The sequence below is a fragment of the Grus americana genome, chromosome 17 (assembly GCF_028858705.1).
Source record: "Grus americana isolate bGruAme1 chromosome 17, bGruAme1.mat, whole genome shotgun sequence".
Classification (NCBI taxonomy): Eukaryota; Metazoa; Chordata; class Aves; order Gruiformes; family Gruidae; genus Grus; species Grus americana.
The window spans coordinates 14,403,300-14,419,188 of NC_072868.1; the positions used below are offsets into that span (position 1 = coordinate 14,403,300).

The 15,889-nt window shown below is 51.2% G+C and overlaps 1 protein-coding gene across 4 annotated transcripts in view; it reads left to right on the plus strand.

The window, feature by feature from the left end:
• The first annotated feature begins 2,688 nt into the window (after window positions 1-2,688).
• The window catches only part of PMEPA1 (prostate transmembrane protein, androgen induced 1), a 49,491-nt gene continuing 36,290 nt past the window's right edge, over window positions 2,689-15,889 (plus strand). For all 4 annotated transcript variants that reach the window (XR_008579691.1, XM_054846013.1, XM_054846014.1 and 1 more), the window contains exon 1: window positions 2,689-3,301. Coding sequence is in view for 3 of the 4 variants with exons in the window: in XM_054846013.1 (XP_054701988.1) it covers window positions 3,199-3,301 (103 nt within the window). In the remaining variant the exon portion in view is untranslated. The remainder of the gene's footprint in view (window positions 3,302-15,889) is intronic.

Genomic DNA, 15,889 nt, shown 5'->3' on the forward strand with positions numbered 1-15,889 from the left:
CCAGCCCGGGCTTGCTCAGCCGTCAGGGCTCGTTAGGGTCTGTGAGATGCCTCCACCATGGTTCCTTCTGCCACAGCGTCCATCCCCGGCACGTCCTGCCTGCGAACAGGCCTCCGGCCGTGCCCTTCCACGTGCTGCCCGGTCTCGTGTTCCCTGCGCCCGTGGCTGACGCTGTGCCTGTTGCAGCAGAGAGAGGACTCTGTGACCCACCAGTCAAGGAACTGACCTGCCACAGAAGAACGATGTATTACTTAAAGCTGCGTTTACTTCCTTACGACCACTTAAGGATGCACCGTGTCTGTCTTAAAATACAAGAATTCTGAATCAAACGTGAACTATGACCTCGTCCGCGCGGCTGATGAACTCGGAGGGCTCGGCGGCGGTGGCAGGGCTGGCGCTGGCAGGCTGCTGCCGGCTGGTAGCTCACGCAACACAAGGAAGCGTGTGGTGTTCACCGGGACTTATTTATGGCAGTGCTACGTATCTGAAGTGCAAAGGACTGTTAGTTGCAAGCTGGTGGGCTCAGCTTAGCTTACAGCCACCTTTTCTGGCCAGTCAAGTGAGGTCCGTTGGAAAAGGGTCTCTGATATTCAGCTGCCAAGTGTTTTAAAAAGAAAAATACAGATTTCCAGCTAAATAATAGTAAAAGTGGGTTGATTGATAAAGCTATCTGAAGTGGCATTTGTCTTCAGAGTTTTGACTCTGTGTGCGCCTTCCTTTAACTTTCGAGCTGGCCTTTCTGGGGCTTGCGGGCTCCCCCCCGCCCGAGGCTCGTGTCCCCGTAACAGGGGTCACATTGCGTCACATTTTTGCCGAGCATTTCTAGAAATTCGCCTGGCACAAGAGAAACCGGGACTCCAGGACCAACCTGAAGGCATCAGCCAAAAGGCAGGTTACGCATTACCCCTCCGTTTCCGATGAGGAAACAGAGGCTGGGAACAAAATATATAAAAAAACAAGGATTGGAAATGCTTTATTTCCAGTTCTAGCGTAGATTTTTTTCAGGTAATTGTCCCTCCTCTCCCAGGCCAGCACACGAACCCCCAGCGCTGCCCCCCCCCCCCGCGCTCGTACGATAACTCAGCCTGCTCAGCACCGGGGGAGCACAGACTTCTCAAAGCTCGTTTCTGTCCGAGCCACCAGATCCTCTTCCGTGTTTCCTTTGGATTAGTAATTGTTGGGACTTACCATCTGTCAAGTGACAAGGAGTAAAAGATTAAACAACCTGGCGATTCCGTGTTCCTTCTCGCCAGGCGTTTTCACAGGCCTGGATGGGGCCGCAGGAGTAAAGCCCAGGCGCGTATTTCACGTTAGTTTGTACGAAGTCACGTAGAAATGAATTCCATTTTTTGGGGGGGGGAAATAAAGGCTAAACCTTACCAGTGAGTGCCACCGCGCCTGACCTATCTCTCCACACCATCCATCTTGCGTGATTTCTATAGCTTTGGAGAAAATTTGGGCTGGTAGCCCGGCCCCTTCTCGGTGCAATCTTCCCGGCAGCATCTCGGGAGCACGGGCCCAGCTGGGGACTCTTCAGATACTTCCAAATCCTAAATCACAGCTACCAAGAATTATGGGAAATTATGCTTTCTTCGAAGATAACCGAAGCTGTCTTTATCTCCCAGTAGCAGGATTCACCAAGTATTACAGCAGCTATTTCGCACCACTGTGGTTAAGCTTGTTTCAGCGTTTGCATTATAAACCTCTGTTTTCACGGGTTTATTTCCCAGAAAAAAAATAAAATAAAGATCTGTCTTGACTAAAACTTGGCATGCTGAGCACTCAGGGAAGAGACGATGGTTTTTTTCCTTTTACCTGTCTAAAAAGTGAATGGGGTCGCTCCATTTTAAAGCGTGCGGTTAGAAACAAAAATGGGAATTTCTCGGTCTGAAATAGTTTCTGAGCTTCGCAGAAGCACGCAGCACCGCCGGCATTAACACTGGAGCTGATGGCAGAGTTTGCACTGGGTTCAGCCATGGTCAAATCAGCGCTGACAGGTTCCCCCCCCCCCCCCCATTTCTTTTCCCATCTTTCCCAATTTTTTTTTTCTTTGAAATGCCACATTTGGGAACTGTCTGTGCAAATAAAGCCAACGTGCTGCGGTGCCTGTGGGCCGAAGGGGGGGTCCCAGCAGTTGGGCTGCTGCGGCCCGCGGGGGCGTCGTGGGACCGAGCCTGGCTCGCGCGTGGTTCTGCTGCGGGTTGGCCAAACTCGGATGCTTTTGGGGCCGGTTTGCAAAATCCCCGCGAGGTCCCACCGCGGCTGGCGGCGGACGGGAGCGGTGGGCGCAGCGAGCCCACGCGCGTAGCAGCACCCGCCTCGCCACGGTGGGCTTGGCCGCGCAGGCTGTAAATAAAAACTTCGATGCGAGCGCGGCTGGGTGGGGGAGGCCCCGGCCCTTCCCGGGAAGCCGCCGCCGTGCCCCGCGGGCGCGGGGTGACCGTTGCCGGCTCCGTGTTTCGGAGCGCCAGCTCGGCGCTGTCCCGGGCCGAGCCCTCGGGGTGCCAGTCCCGGACGGACACACGGACACACGCACGGGGGACACGCACGGGACGCCCCCGGCCTGCGCGAGGCGGCGCGGATCCCGCGCGGTGCAGCCCGCGGCGCGCGCCCCGAGCCCCCGCCCGGCGGCGGCGCGAGGAAAGGGCAGTCCCCGTCTGGCGCTGACGTCACGGAGCCCGCCCGCGGCTGGCGGCGGCGCGCGGCCGCGTCCCCGTGGCCGTGAATGAGCGCGGGGGGCGGGAGCGGAGCGGAGCGGGGAGCGGGGAGCGGGCGGGCCGCGCTCCCACCGCGCTCCCACCGCGCCCCACCGCGCCCCACCGCGCCGCGCCGCTCCGCCGCGCCCCACAAAAGTGCGGGGTTGCCGCGGTCGGGCCCAGCCCAGCCGCTTCCCGGGCCGGAGGGGGCGCGGAGCAGCCGCCGTGCCGAGCCGTGCTGTGCTGAGCCGTGCCGAGCCGAGCCGAGCCGCTGCGGGGGGCGCTGAGCCGCTGCGGGGGGCGCTGCGCCGCGCCGTGCCGGGCTGGGTTTTTTATTTCCAATTTTTGATCGCAGCTGCATTTCCCTCCCCCCGCCCCCCCGCGCCGAGGAGGAGCCCCGGCTTTATGTGGTGCTGCCCGGAGAGCGCTCGGCGGCCGTGAAGTTCTTTGTGTCGCCGTCGCCTTTTTTTTTTTTCTTTTCTTTTTTTTCTTTTCTTTTTAAATGTATAACTTAATGGGTCTGAACAGCACGGCCGTAGCTATTCAGCCCAATGTGTCCTGCACATGCAACTGCAAAAGGTCTTTGTTCCAGAGCATGGAGATCAGTAAGTACTTGTCCTGCTGCTGCCGCGGGGCCGGCCCCGACTTCCCCGGGTGCGAGTGCGAGTGGGTGCGAGGGTGCGGGTGTGCACGGCGGCTCTGGCGCTCCGCGGCGCCCCGCGCCCCCGCCGCGGGCAGGGAAGTTTCCGCGGGGGCTCCCGGCAGCTCCGGGACCGTTCGCTGCGCTTCCTCTGAGTGATTCCCCCCTCTCCGTGCGAGCTCTGCTCCCTGCTCTGTTGCTGTTGGGGTGTCTAGGGCGAGTGTGACACGGCGTGACAGTGCGCGGCACCGGGACGGGCTGGCGGAGCGGCCCCGGGCGCAGCTCCCCGGGCTGCCGGCGGAGCGCGGCCGCTCCAGCGCCCTCCTGGGCCCCCTCGCCCTCCCAGCACCGGTGTGTGGAATCCCAGCTCCTCTCCGTCTCGGCTCCATCACCACCCGCATCTCGCCCCTTTCCCCCGCGGCGCAACCCCGGCGATGCTCCGGCTGGTGCAGCCGCCCGTCTCCCTCTGCCGGGGGTGGGGGGGTGATGCTGGGGGGGCCCCGGCCACCGAGCCTCCTCCCGGGGGTCTTCACTGGCCCCGCTGTAAATCACCTTCCCCTCGTTCCTGAGCGTGGGGGGGAGCGCTGCGGTCTGGAGACCCGAGTAGGGCTTATTTTTGGGAACCTGTTCCCCCCGCCTGCAGCCCCTGGGGCTTTTTGTTATGAAGGGCTATTCGCCTCTTCTTAGTAATATTTTTTAACCCTTGCAGAGTAGCAGTGACTACAGTCCCTGACCTAAATACCCACTGCTTTTCTGTTTGCTCTGTCCCTCTTGGAAATGAAGTGCATGGAGCCGAGAGAGAAATAATGTTCTTGCTGAGGAAAGAGAAACCAGTTGGTTTCTCTGGCAATTTAAAGCGATGGGTATTTTCCGTAAAGGGAAGGTTTTCAAGGCATCCCAGGCTGGGTGGGTTGTCGGGACTGTACCCCGCTTAACACCTTGTTCTGCGCCGTGAAATCTAAACCCTATGCAGACTAATGCAAAATGGCCCAAAATGAAAACTTGGGAAAGAGTCTTGATTTTGCATATATTCCTGGCACTGCGACGGGGCAGGCTCGCGCTCGGTGTGTGCAGGGGAAAGTCAGCTGAGCCGTGCCTGTTTCTGCTAGCACAGGATTTGCCCCGTTACCTCCAGCGGGGTTGCAGAGCAGTATTTTAGAGCCAGCATCTGTCTCTCGGTATTTGGGATGGCTTTTGTCCAGTGTCATCTGCCTTCGCCTTCTGCAGTTTCATCGTCATGTAATTCAGGTGTCTGATTCCTGGGAGAAGATCTGTAGGCATTTGTATACTGGGTACTAAAATGTGTTCATTCTGAATTTTAGCATAAACCATACCCTTTGTACTGTATGCGCATTTAATCTTGATTTAATCTCATTCGTGTTCAGACAAAACTAAGCTGGATTTGCCTGATTTTATTAACACTACCAGTACTGAATAGACCATTATTCTTTCCTGACTTTAACAGGCCGGGCTAGATGTGCATACCAATAGCAGTGTATAAATAATGAAGATACAGTTCTTTTTTGTGTCAGCCTGTTAGTGAACATAAACTGTGTCCCACAGAATTACAAGGATGAGAGACTTTACTTTGTGTCTGATCAAGGCTCATGGTTATGATAAAAGTTGTGAATTAAAATGTGTAATGTCTTTTGAAGAAAAAGCTTCTCTTCCAGTCTAACTCTTGGCATGAGGTTTTGTTGGAACAACTCAGGCTTTTAATTTAATTCCTTGACTTTTTAGAAATAGCATATTTTATAATTTTTTTCCCCCTCATTTTTTCAGCGTGTGAACAGTTTGGTCGGAGGCAGGTGCCGGTTATGGTTGGGGGGGTGTGCGTGTGAGAGGCCGGGGACAGTGAAGTACACCGGAGGACACCTTGCCTGAATTCGGACGGGTGTTGCGGGAGCCTCGCGCCTGACGCCATACGGCTCCCGAGGTCCTTCCCCGAGGCGTCCCCTGCCAGCACCGCGCCTGTCCCCGTGTCAGCCACCGAGCTCTGGGGTCCTGACACTCAGGCGCTGAGTTCCCATTAGCTCTCGGGAGCCTCGCATCGAGCTCCCTTAACGCTGCCCTTCCTTATTTCGTTTTCGAGTAGGTTTATCGCCTGTGTTGTTTATTTATCTCCTGCCGATGGCAGGCAGCATTAGCTCACCTCTGTGCTACAGGAGGGCTTTGGTTGCACTGCAGGGGCTGTTACCTGATCGCTTCCTCCGCCTGGGTTCAGTGGAAAGGACAGAGTTTAGCCTCCCTGAGATAAATTCATTATACAGCTTTTTTCCCCCCTCCAATCGCTTGATTTTATTTATCTTGCTTATATGACTCTGAGGGAACCTCAGAGCAGCCACCACCAGATGCTATTTAATTTTCTAGCCAAAAGTTACCTACGCAGAAATGCTTTGGGAAAGTGGCATAACTGTAAACTCTTTTAATTTAACCCTCTAATTAGGTTAACTGTACAACTGATCCCCAAAAATATTTCTTTGCAGGCTTTATTCCGTATGGCAGGCTGCGGCGCTGCGGTGGAGGAAGCAGCTGGTTTCTGTGTGTGGCGCTCCCAGATTAGGATTATAAAAGGGCTTTTTGGGGGCGGGGGTGCCGAGTCTCGCCCGCTGCTGCCGGGGCCGTCGTGCCAATATGCCGGGCGGCATTAAGCGGCCAGACGTCTGCGGCAGTGGTCACTAATCGCTTCGACTGGGTGAAAGAGGTCAGGGGTGATTGTCGTGGCGGAAGAGTCTGTAAATAACTAATTATTTGGCGCAGGGAGGGCAGCGAGGCGGCGTGCCTGCCTCCCCGCTGCCTTGCCCGCTCGCTCGCCCGGGGCAGCTCAGCGCCTGCCGCCGGCTGGGTCGGTGCGAAGGGCCATTGCCTGCCCGCTCCATCCAGCGCCGCAGCCCCGACGGCGGGGGGGCCTCACGCCTGCGCCAGTCCCCGCGGGGAACAGCTTCTCCCAGACAGTTTGGGTGCCAAGGCTGGGGATCCTGCCTCCGCGGGGCACCCGGTGTCCCTGCGAGAGGATGACTTCGGGCGCGAGGGGCAGGTCTCTCTGCGGTTTGGTGGCTCTCAGCAGAGGTTTTGCTCGTGCAGTAACGTTAGCCGAAGCGTTCGGGAGTTTAAGAGGTGTCGTTACATCTCCCCAGGAGATGAGGCCGTTCCCCTCGGCTGGCAGCAGCGCTCTGACGCCGGTGTCAGAGCGGCGTGCCCGGCTGGCGGCGGGCTGGGGTGAGCGAACCGTGAGAGCAGGTTTCTGTCCAAGCGAGGACTTCTAGGTTTTCACATTCTTTGGTTTAATAACAAACCAAATGCAGATGGCTCAACCAGGGATCATGTCTCCTTTCCACTTCGGACTGCTTTCTTGGCAAATACATTTCTTGCCTGACATTGTGTCAACAGCAGTTACAGCTTCTTCCAGGGCAGGGTGGATAACAACCGCGTACTTCTTTATTGTCCCCCCCATTTTCCTCCAGGAGGTAGGGACACGGAGCGAAGCCAGAGCTGCTACCAGTGTTGTAGCAAGCTAGAGAATCTTTGCACAGAGTACGTTCAGTTTGTGGCATCTCAGTTTGCGTTCAGCCGAACCGGGGAGATCCCCGTGTCTGGCTCTGGCCGTGTCTCCGTGACAAGTGCGGCTTTTTGCCGGTGTCCCGAGGTAGGACCCAGGAGGAGCGGAGCACGGATGGCTTTTGCTTGCGGTGGCCTAAGGACCGTCTGCGTGTGCCCTTGGCCGTCCCCAGCGACCCTGGTGTGCTGCGGTCCCAGCGCTGCGGGTCCCTCTCATACTGAGGGCAGCAGGGAAAGTCCTAATTCCCTGAGCCTGGAGAGCACAGGGGTCTTAAAATTACAGTTTATTTTGTGCCCTCAGGCAGTGATTTTAATCTTAGCGTTTTATAATCGGTGTTGAATTGGAGAATGAAAAGACGCAGAGGAGGAAACGGGAGGAAAATAGTCAAACTTTGTTTTTTTCCTCTGGGTGAACACCTGGATTGCGTTGTGCTGCACAGCGGGACCGGCCGGGCATACACGGCACCAGAGGTGATCCTGTATAATCAATCGGAGGTGATCATATATAATGCAAAGTGGAGACATAACATGGCTAATTCTTCCTTTTCAGTCAGTGTCAGGGTGTATTCAGAGGAGGATGTTTGACACTGTAAGTCCTGTTACCTTGTGCCATGAAGGTATCCCTCCCTCCCGAATAAGCCTTTGGATGCCTTTGTTTTATTCAGTAATATGCTCTCAGATCCTGGCTGAGAGAGGACCAGCACTGGAGGGTGTGTGGGAAACAGCAACCATATTCCTTTCCTTAAAGCCAGGAATTCCCAAGGTAGGGTCTGGGATCACCTCTAAATTTTCAGGCTATTGAATCAGCCGAACTACCGCTGCTTGCTTTGCAGATGGAGAGAAGAGTATCTACAAATGTATGTTCTTACTTATTTTTGTTTGCTGTTGCTCACCAAATGTACTAATATTTTTAGATTTCCTGGGCTGAGAGTTGGTGGCTAGATAAATCCAGTTTTAGAATGAATTTGTAAACCTAAATTATAAATGGATAGACGTGAGGAGACCTTTCCAAGGGAAGTACCAAAATACATGGTGTCACTAATAGGCAGTAATTACAATCCAGCTTCTTTCCTGAGTAACTCATTGTACAGTCACGTCTGTTGGTCTTGTTTCAGGTTATAGCAACCGTCAGAATTTGGTAACCCTAATTAGCTAAAAAAGATCATTTATTTGCAATGGCGTTTCATGTAAAAACTGACTGCCAGTTTGCTTCCTGGAAGGAGATCCCGCGCGTGGTGTGCGGTTTGGCTTATCAGATCCCTCAATTCTCCCGTACCCGGTGCCTCTGTGGTTGGCGTCTTTCGTCAGAGAAGTAGGGCCTGGCTGGAGAGCTTGGGGGGAGAGAGGTACGAGGGCCACGTTGCTGCAGTTAAGTGGAAACTTGGTTCACACCATGAGCATATTCCCAGATGTCCATAAAGCAAAGGAATCATTAATGTCGACGGGGATGTTTTACGGTGTTCTTCCCGCCTGTGTGGCTAAATTGCCAGGTGATTATTTTGTAATTATTTTGGGTGGCAGGAGGTGGGTCACCTGCGCAGATCCCGGATGAGGAAACCCATCAGAGACCTGCTCTGGCTGCGAGCAGCGCGGCTGAGTCTGGCCCCAGGGAGGCCCGGGGAGGATTTCGGCACAAGGCTTCTTTCCGTGAGAGCAGGATCTGACCCATCATCGCCGTCTTTCGGAGCTGATCATGTGGGCTGCTGCATTGCTGCTTGCTTGCTGCACCGCGTGTAGTAGTGCACGGGGTGCAGGGGTGTAACAGCAATACCGGTGGTAGGCACAGCGCTGCCAGGGCGGGAATAAGGTACCTGAGCTGGGAGCCCTTCCGTGCCTGCAGGATGAGGCCGTGCGCCTGTACACCTCTGAGAGCTGACAAGTTCTCAGGACTTGAAAAAGTGTCGGGGCAGTGTCCGTGCGTGTGTGTATACAGGCACAAACCCGGTGGTGAAAGTGGATTGATTTAGTAGTACAAGAAAGTAGTTCAAAATGAACTGGTTAATGAAGCAGTTAGTAACCAGAGAGAGGAATTGTGGGGTTGGGGTTTTTGTTTGGTTTTTTTTTAAAAGCAGATACATTTCAGCTGTAGAAGTTTATCATCCAAATCAGAGGATTTGGGGAGCTATTGAGAGTAAAGAGAGCTTTGATGATTTGGCAAGGAATACAGCTTCTAAGGCAGCACTTTGATCTGCATTTTAAATGCTTCTTTGTAATGACAGTTTCACAATTTCTTTTCGTTTTAAGTCAGTTTTGCAGAGGTATGTTTTGAGAGAAAATAGTAACAGCACACATTATTCTTGTTGGCTTCGGAGCCAGCTAGAACTTGTAGTTCATCCCAGATCTTTTGGCTACTATGGTAAATGTATGATTACACCAAAAAGGAAATTAGTAGAGATGTTAAATATTATCAAAGCTTTGCAAATCTTTTGAAATATCTCCAGCGTGAAACCTAAACTTGCATTAGCATTTTTGCTGCGGTATGTTGTACAGTATTTATCTAAGTATCCACCTAATATTGCAGGTTCTTGATTTAGCTTTTTTATTCCCTTCTACAGGACACGTTACTGTTTAGCACATGCATCCTTTCAGTCTTGCGTTGCACCTGAAGACCTTGATTCTAGCGACTCAAGCTTTCTAAAGACAACCTGGTGCTGCTGTAGTGGTGCTGTTGGGAACCTTTTCTTCCCCTTCTGTCTACAGCACATCCTCAGATAAACTCTCGTTGGAGGGAGAAGGTTGTCGCCTACGTATTCTTACACAAGAGACCTTGTTGCATTAATTTGTGTAGTATGGGTAGAGTAGGAGAGAGGGTTGGAATTTGGAATGTTTATTAAGGTTTTCATTTAAATCTTGCATAGCATCTTTCCTTTTTGTAGCCAGTTTAGGGTAGGGTTTACACCTCTCTTGGGAAATCAGCAGCCTTAAGGGTGAGGGACAAAGAAGCAATTTTCCCAAACTGATTTAGAGCTGTGGGGTAGCTCTTCTGCTGCTGGTTTTGGCCTCTCCTGAGCTGTGACTCTGAGCTGTACCCGGCTGGCTGCTCTCTGCCTGCAGACCAAGTTCAGCTGGTGTGTAGAAGAGGGCACACATTTCGTTTGCAAGCTGAATAAGCCCGTGAAGTTGGGTCTTCAGTTACATGTAAAGGGTAGCATCGCAGGAAGGCCTTAGACAAATAGCGTCGTGTATACATTTAACTTACGTCCTTTTCCCAACTGTCAGTGACTCTGTTCAGTTGGATGTTAACATCGTCATTCTGCATCTGTCTCTGGTACAGGGCGCTGAGTTGGAGCATGTGAGCCTGCCTGGCCCCGAGTCTTGTAAATTCAGCCGTCGCGCTCAGAGATGCTACAGCCAATGCACTGATGCCTGTTGCAGGCTCGGGTTGGCACCAAGTCCCCTGTCACCCTTGGATTTTTTTTAACTTAACACTGCTTATTTCACTGCATACAGCAAGGTAACATTGCTAAGGCTGTGACTGATACAGTGTCCCCTTTTTCCTCCAAGTAGTGAGGCTTCCAGTTTCTCGCTGATACAAGACTAGGCTTATGGTCCATCTAGAAGAGGGTGTGATTTTCTGTGTGTGCAGTGTACGTGAGTGTCGTTAGAGACTCTGGTGTTACATAAAGATCCCTCGCACACCTTCTGAAACTTGCCTCACAAGTTGTCAGTGTTGGTGGATGTCCACAGTGCTTTCAAATGGTTCACACGTTTGTCTTCCATGTATTCGGTCTCGCACATATCTTTAACAAAATGCCTCAGACTGGCTAGTTTTTCACTTGCATTAAAAAACGTGCATTTAGAAAGGCAAGTGCTTTTGCACATGGTAGTGCTCCGATCCGTTCACGAGACCCTGCTCGTGCCCGTAGTGGTGAGGAATTGTGAAAACCTGTGACGGTTTGCTGGCGTGAGGTGTGTGCATTTCAGCAGGTGCAACAGGATTTCCCACATCAGTGAACTTGGCCCAAGCAACCCAGCAAAGCAGAATTTAGCCTTGGAGCATGAAAGCTGATTAACCCCCAGACTTGGAGCATACCAAAAGAAAAAGAAGAGAGGTACTTGCACAAAAATCAATACTACTTTTCAAGAATATGTGCAGGACGTGGTTTGGGGATTTTTTTCCATTTCTTCATTCTATCCAATATGTTAAGTAGCTGGTTTGTTACTCTAACCCCCTACAAAAGATTGTCAGTAATAATTCTGTAAAACTATGAATCAACTCTGCATGACTTTGTGCAAATAGACTGAGTAATTTCTTTGTTCTTTTCTTCTTACTTTGTAATTGGAGTCTGTAAAAGCCCAAAGGTTTGGTCTTGTGGAAAGCATGATTCATTTATTGGTGTCTGTGCCGACTGGTTATCTTTCAGTAATTCCAGAGTGCTGCTACAAGCCAAGAGTGATTCATACATGGCTAAGTGCACAAACAAATGGGGTCATGGCCATCTGCAGAAACTTTTCTAATCTATTTATGGTATCGGAGAAAGAAGTGGGTGTATTAAGGATGATGGAATAGGTGTCAATTACATTAGTGAATATAACCGGTTAAGTAACACTAACCATTACTCAAAACCACATCTGCTCATGGCTAAAGATCACGACAGTAGGTCCTATTTAAATGTTAACACAGGTCTGATATGAGAGATGGATTGCCTCCTGAGGAGCTCATTGTCATAACTGCTATGGTAGGCTCTTCTAAATTCCTTGAGATTTAGACGTTAACTTGCACTATGAGTATTTGTAGTAGCAAAGTCCAGCTCTTTGCTGTTGCAGACCTCACTCGTTATATGCTTTACGTGCAGAATTCGGCCTAATACTTAATTAACTTGCCATTGATGGTCAGTGCTAGGGTTTCTCATTTGCACATCAGGCGGAATGGCCGTGCAACATCTTAGTAGAGACAGTGGTGGGCAGCTGAGTCAGTCTTCATTCCAAATGCACCTTCAGTGCTTTAAAATCCCAGGCAGAGGATGACCTGCATCTTATGAGGTAGCCTTCTTCTACCTCGTCCCATTTCACTAATTGTGAGAATGAATTTTCCCCTTTACAACTCCGCTAACAAAAGCAGTCCTGGCTGCAGCCCCGTCAGAATTGCTTTGTTCAGATTTTAGTCTTTTGCTTTGGGGGAGGCAGAGTTTGCCCCTGCTGTGCTTGCGAGCAGAGGAGCCGGGCCTCAGGGCTGGCACTTGGGTGCCTGAGTTAAATGTGGGAAGGAGGGAGTTTGAGACTAGCGATAGAAAATAGCGGAGGCAAGAAGCCCTTGTGGGGCGAATGGATGAGGGCAGCTGGTAGGCTCGCTCAGACCGCTTGCTGCCAGTGCCTGCCTGCTCTCCTGTCTTGCACGCTGCAGCTGGGGTTTGCACCTGAGATAAGTGTATCCAGCAAGAGCTCACGCTTGCAGAGCACGTGATGGTCTCACAGTGCTTTGGAAACATCTCACATCCGCAGGATGGATGAGCGTTACTCCGGAGGTGAGCTGGAGGCACAGGTGGACCAGTGCCGTGAGGTTTGGAAGCGGCTGTGGCCCCATCTCCCTGAGCCCCGGGAGAGTCATGCCGTCACTGCTCGGTCGCGTTTGATTTCTAAAGGACTCGACTGGAGTGCAGAGCTCATGGACTCAAATTTCTGTAAATTGAATTTAAGCATCGGCGCTGGCCAAAAATATGGAAGAATTTGGCAGCACGTCATTGTCCTTTTCCTGTTGTTGTGAATGCTGCGACCACTTCTGCTGCACCCTCGCTGCATGTGCTCTCACGGAGCAAGATGGGGCCCTGGCTGACACACGGAGTATGCTGCGGAGGGGGAAGTGACCCAGACTTTTGCCCAAAGGACTGATGAGCCTCTCCTGATGTCTGAACAGCTTTCTTCTGCCCTTGCTTTATTTAAGTCAACAGATTGTGTAAGCCACATGCTAGATTTACCTGCAGGGCAAGTGGGAAGGAAGCAGTGCCATTTGGATGAATTCCCAAAAGATGTCTAACCGCTGAGCGTTAAGACTAACGTTTCCAAGCCCGAGTCCCTACAACCGTCCTCCTGAATCTGCTCGCTGCCTCCTCCGTCTGTGTGCGACGCAGCTTCGGCTGCTGTGGACAAGTCCTGGGGAAGCTGCCTGCTGCGGCCGCTCGCCAGTGGGGTCTGCTGCGAGTTGGGCTCTGTGCTGAGCAAGCTTGGAAATTCTTCCCCTTAGTGGCTTCTGTTTAATATTGTTATTTCTAATAAAACCCAAAAAATCCCCCCAAAGTGAAGCTGTGCCCCGAGCCTCCTGCACCCTCTGTGCTGCGTTTGCCGTGGTGCTGAGGGCACCGGCTGGCTGTTAGAGCCGCAGGGATGAAACCCACGGGTCTGTGGCTTAATTCACCCAGAGTTGGACTTGTTCTTGGTGCACGCTCCAGACGTGAAACCATGCTGGATTTCCTTGTGCTCTTCACAAGCATCGGTGCAATGAGACCCGGTTCCTTGAGAGTTGGAGAGCATCGATGTCCCCGGCGCTGGCCCAGGCTGCAAGGGCTTGGCTTTGGGAAGGCGGATGTCTCAAACGCTGTCCTGGAGGAGTAGGTCCTGCTCTTCCTGTGGTTTTTTGATTCTTTCCATCATTAGTCCACCTTACCAAGGGGGGGTCTCTTGGCTTCAATAACTCAGACCGGCATATACCGATTAGGGTCTGAGCTCTGAAAGCACCTTGGCCTGTTAGGTGCTGCCTTTAGGACAACTTAAGGAACAACATCATTTATGGACCCTTGCTTCACACAATTCAGAGTAAAATTATCTGAAATTGCAATAATTTCCCGTACAATAAACAGGAATCCTACTTTTATTGTTACAGTTGTATTACTCTAATGGGACTTTGCTTGAATTGGAAGATGAATTTTCGAGTTCAATGTCTCCCTCTCCAGTGTGCTCAGACACACACACATACACGAGGCGTGTGACACTTAATGATACTCTTCACTGGTGTGTAATGCAATGACTGTTTTATATTTCTCTGGTGTAACTTACTCATAGCAATATATACAAATTGCACCTTTTTCCGCCTTTGCTGTGAACGCAGATGATGGCTGTTCTGCTGACTGATGTGCCAGAGATGGGCTCAAGAACGAGGAGGGGGAGCAGAGGTCTCTGACGGGGGGTCCCGCATGCTCCGAGCGAGGCGCAGAGCAGACGATGGGGTTACAGACGTATTCTGTTTTACTGATAGCTTTTAATCTGCATCATTCTCCTGGGTTTTCTTGATAAATACTTCTCAACATCCATTGACTTGCCATCCAGGCCTGAATTGTAAGGAACAATAAACGTAATGGACAGCCTCAATTTAATAGATTCACTATGAGCTTTTTATTAGTGCAGCTTTTTTTTTAAAAAAAAAAAAAGGAAAAGAAAAGACAAAAGATGACTGCATTTGTTTAAGTTCAGAAAGTAGCTCTTTCAAATCTGGGGGAAGCATGCCTGAGTGGGCTCAGTTCAGCTAATTTGGTTATGCAGCAAGGGAAGGATCCGTCCTGCCGTGCAGCCTGCAGAGCGCTGGCTGGTCTCAAGCGGGTTAACAGCCGCGTGCAGATGTTCAGGAATTTCTCTTTTGACTTGACCGTGGGGTTTTGCTGCTCTTCAGACCACAAGTGCACTCCAGTCGCAGCAGTTTCATGGGTTTGGAGATGCTTTTCATCCCCTCCTGTTCTTTCTGTTTGCTCGGGAAGGGATCACGCTGTATCTTGCAGCCATGTGTCTTGCTTGGTTACGCTTCTAGAGATTTGCAGTCCCACGTTAAGCATCTATTAAATTAAGGAAAATGGCCTTTACAAAGCTACATTTCAAGTGGAAGAAATGCTTTATGTAACATAGGGGTATGTGAGGGGACCTAAATACAAGCTTAAATTGGCTGTTACAAAAATAGGTATAATTGGTTTTTTGCACAATGATTTTACGGCTTCTGAGTTTAATGTCCTGATGAAATCCTGCATCCAGTCCACGTGCAGCCGAAGAGATGGGGGTTGAGGAGCCCAAGTAATGAGACCGGTTCTAGTAATGGGACCGGTTCTAGGAACAGCCTTGCCCTCATTTGCAAAATCGTACATACCTGTCACCTGTGAGGCTCTGCTTTGTTTGAAAGGTGTCTGGAGCAGTGGTTTCCCCTCGCCTGCGTTTGCCCTTCGATCTCTCCCTGCAGCAGGCGAAGGGAGAGATCTTACTATGGTTGTAACTACTCACAGGTGAAAAATGCAACACGCTTGCAGCTGTACCCTCCTAACTGTGCACTTGCCAAGAACTGCAGCTTTTGTTTTCCAGCCTGATCAATGCAGTTGAAGCCGTTGGGTAATTTAGTGGCTGGAGGCACTTCTGTGGGCTTGGCAGGAGAGTGGCTGCTTTGCTTCCCTGCTGGGGGAAGGCTGCGGAGGGTTCCCTCTGAACCAAGGCTTCCCCGGTCTAGGTCCAGGCCAGGTGATGCTGTGGGGCTGTCACCCCACCGTTATGGGATCGGGAGCCTGAGGAAGTGGAGGATATCGTGTTTTGACCTTGCATTCTCATATTAGTCCAGATAGTCTTTCCTCTTTCTATATTTAAAGCCTTTCCATTCTTCTGTGTGGAGAGAGAGAGCGTCAGCTCTCTTGGGTAAAGATTGACCCATCCTCTTTTGGAAAGCTGGTCCCCAAATAGCTTTTCACCATAGAAAACGAGGCTCCTCCGTATCTTGCTGGCAGGAGTTGGAAGAAATCATTTTTCAATTTGGTATCTCTTCAACTAGTTAGGACTTAGAGCTGGTTTTCCTTCTAGCTTACAAAGGTCTTGCAAGGATGAAAACTTGCTTTCCTAAGAGTGTCTTAGCCAACACATGGGAGGAAAGCCTGGCATTGTGAGACAGGGTGGAAAAAAGCTGAGATAGGATTTGTTGCTTCTTTGAAACTATCCCTTTTTAATTGTCCAAACAGCATTTCAAAGAAAATCTCTGCTCTTCTCTATCGTCTTCCAGCATTATAATTCCATATAATCACTTTTCTTTCTCAAAAAG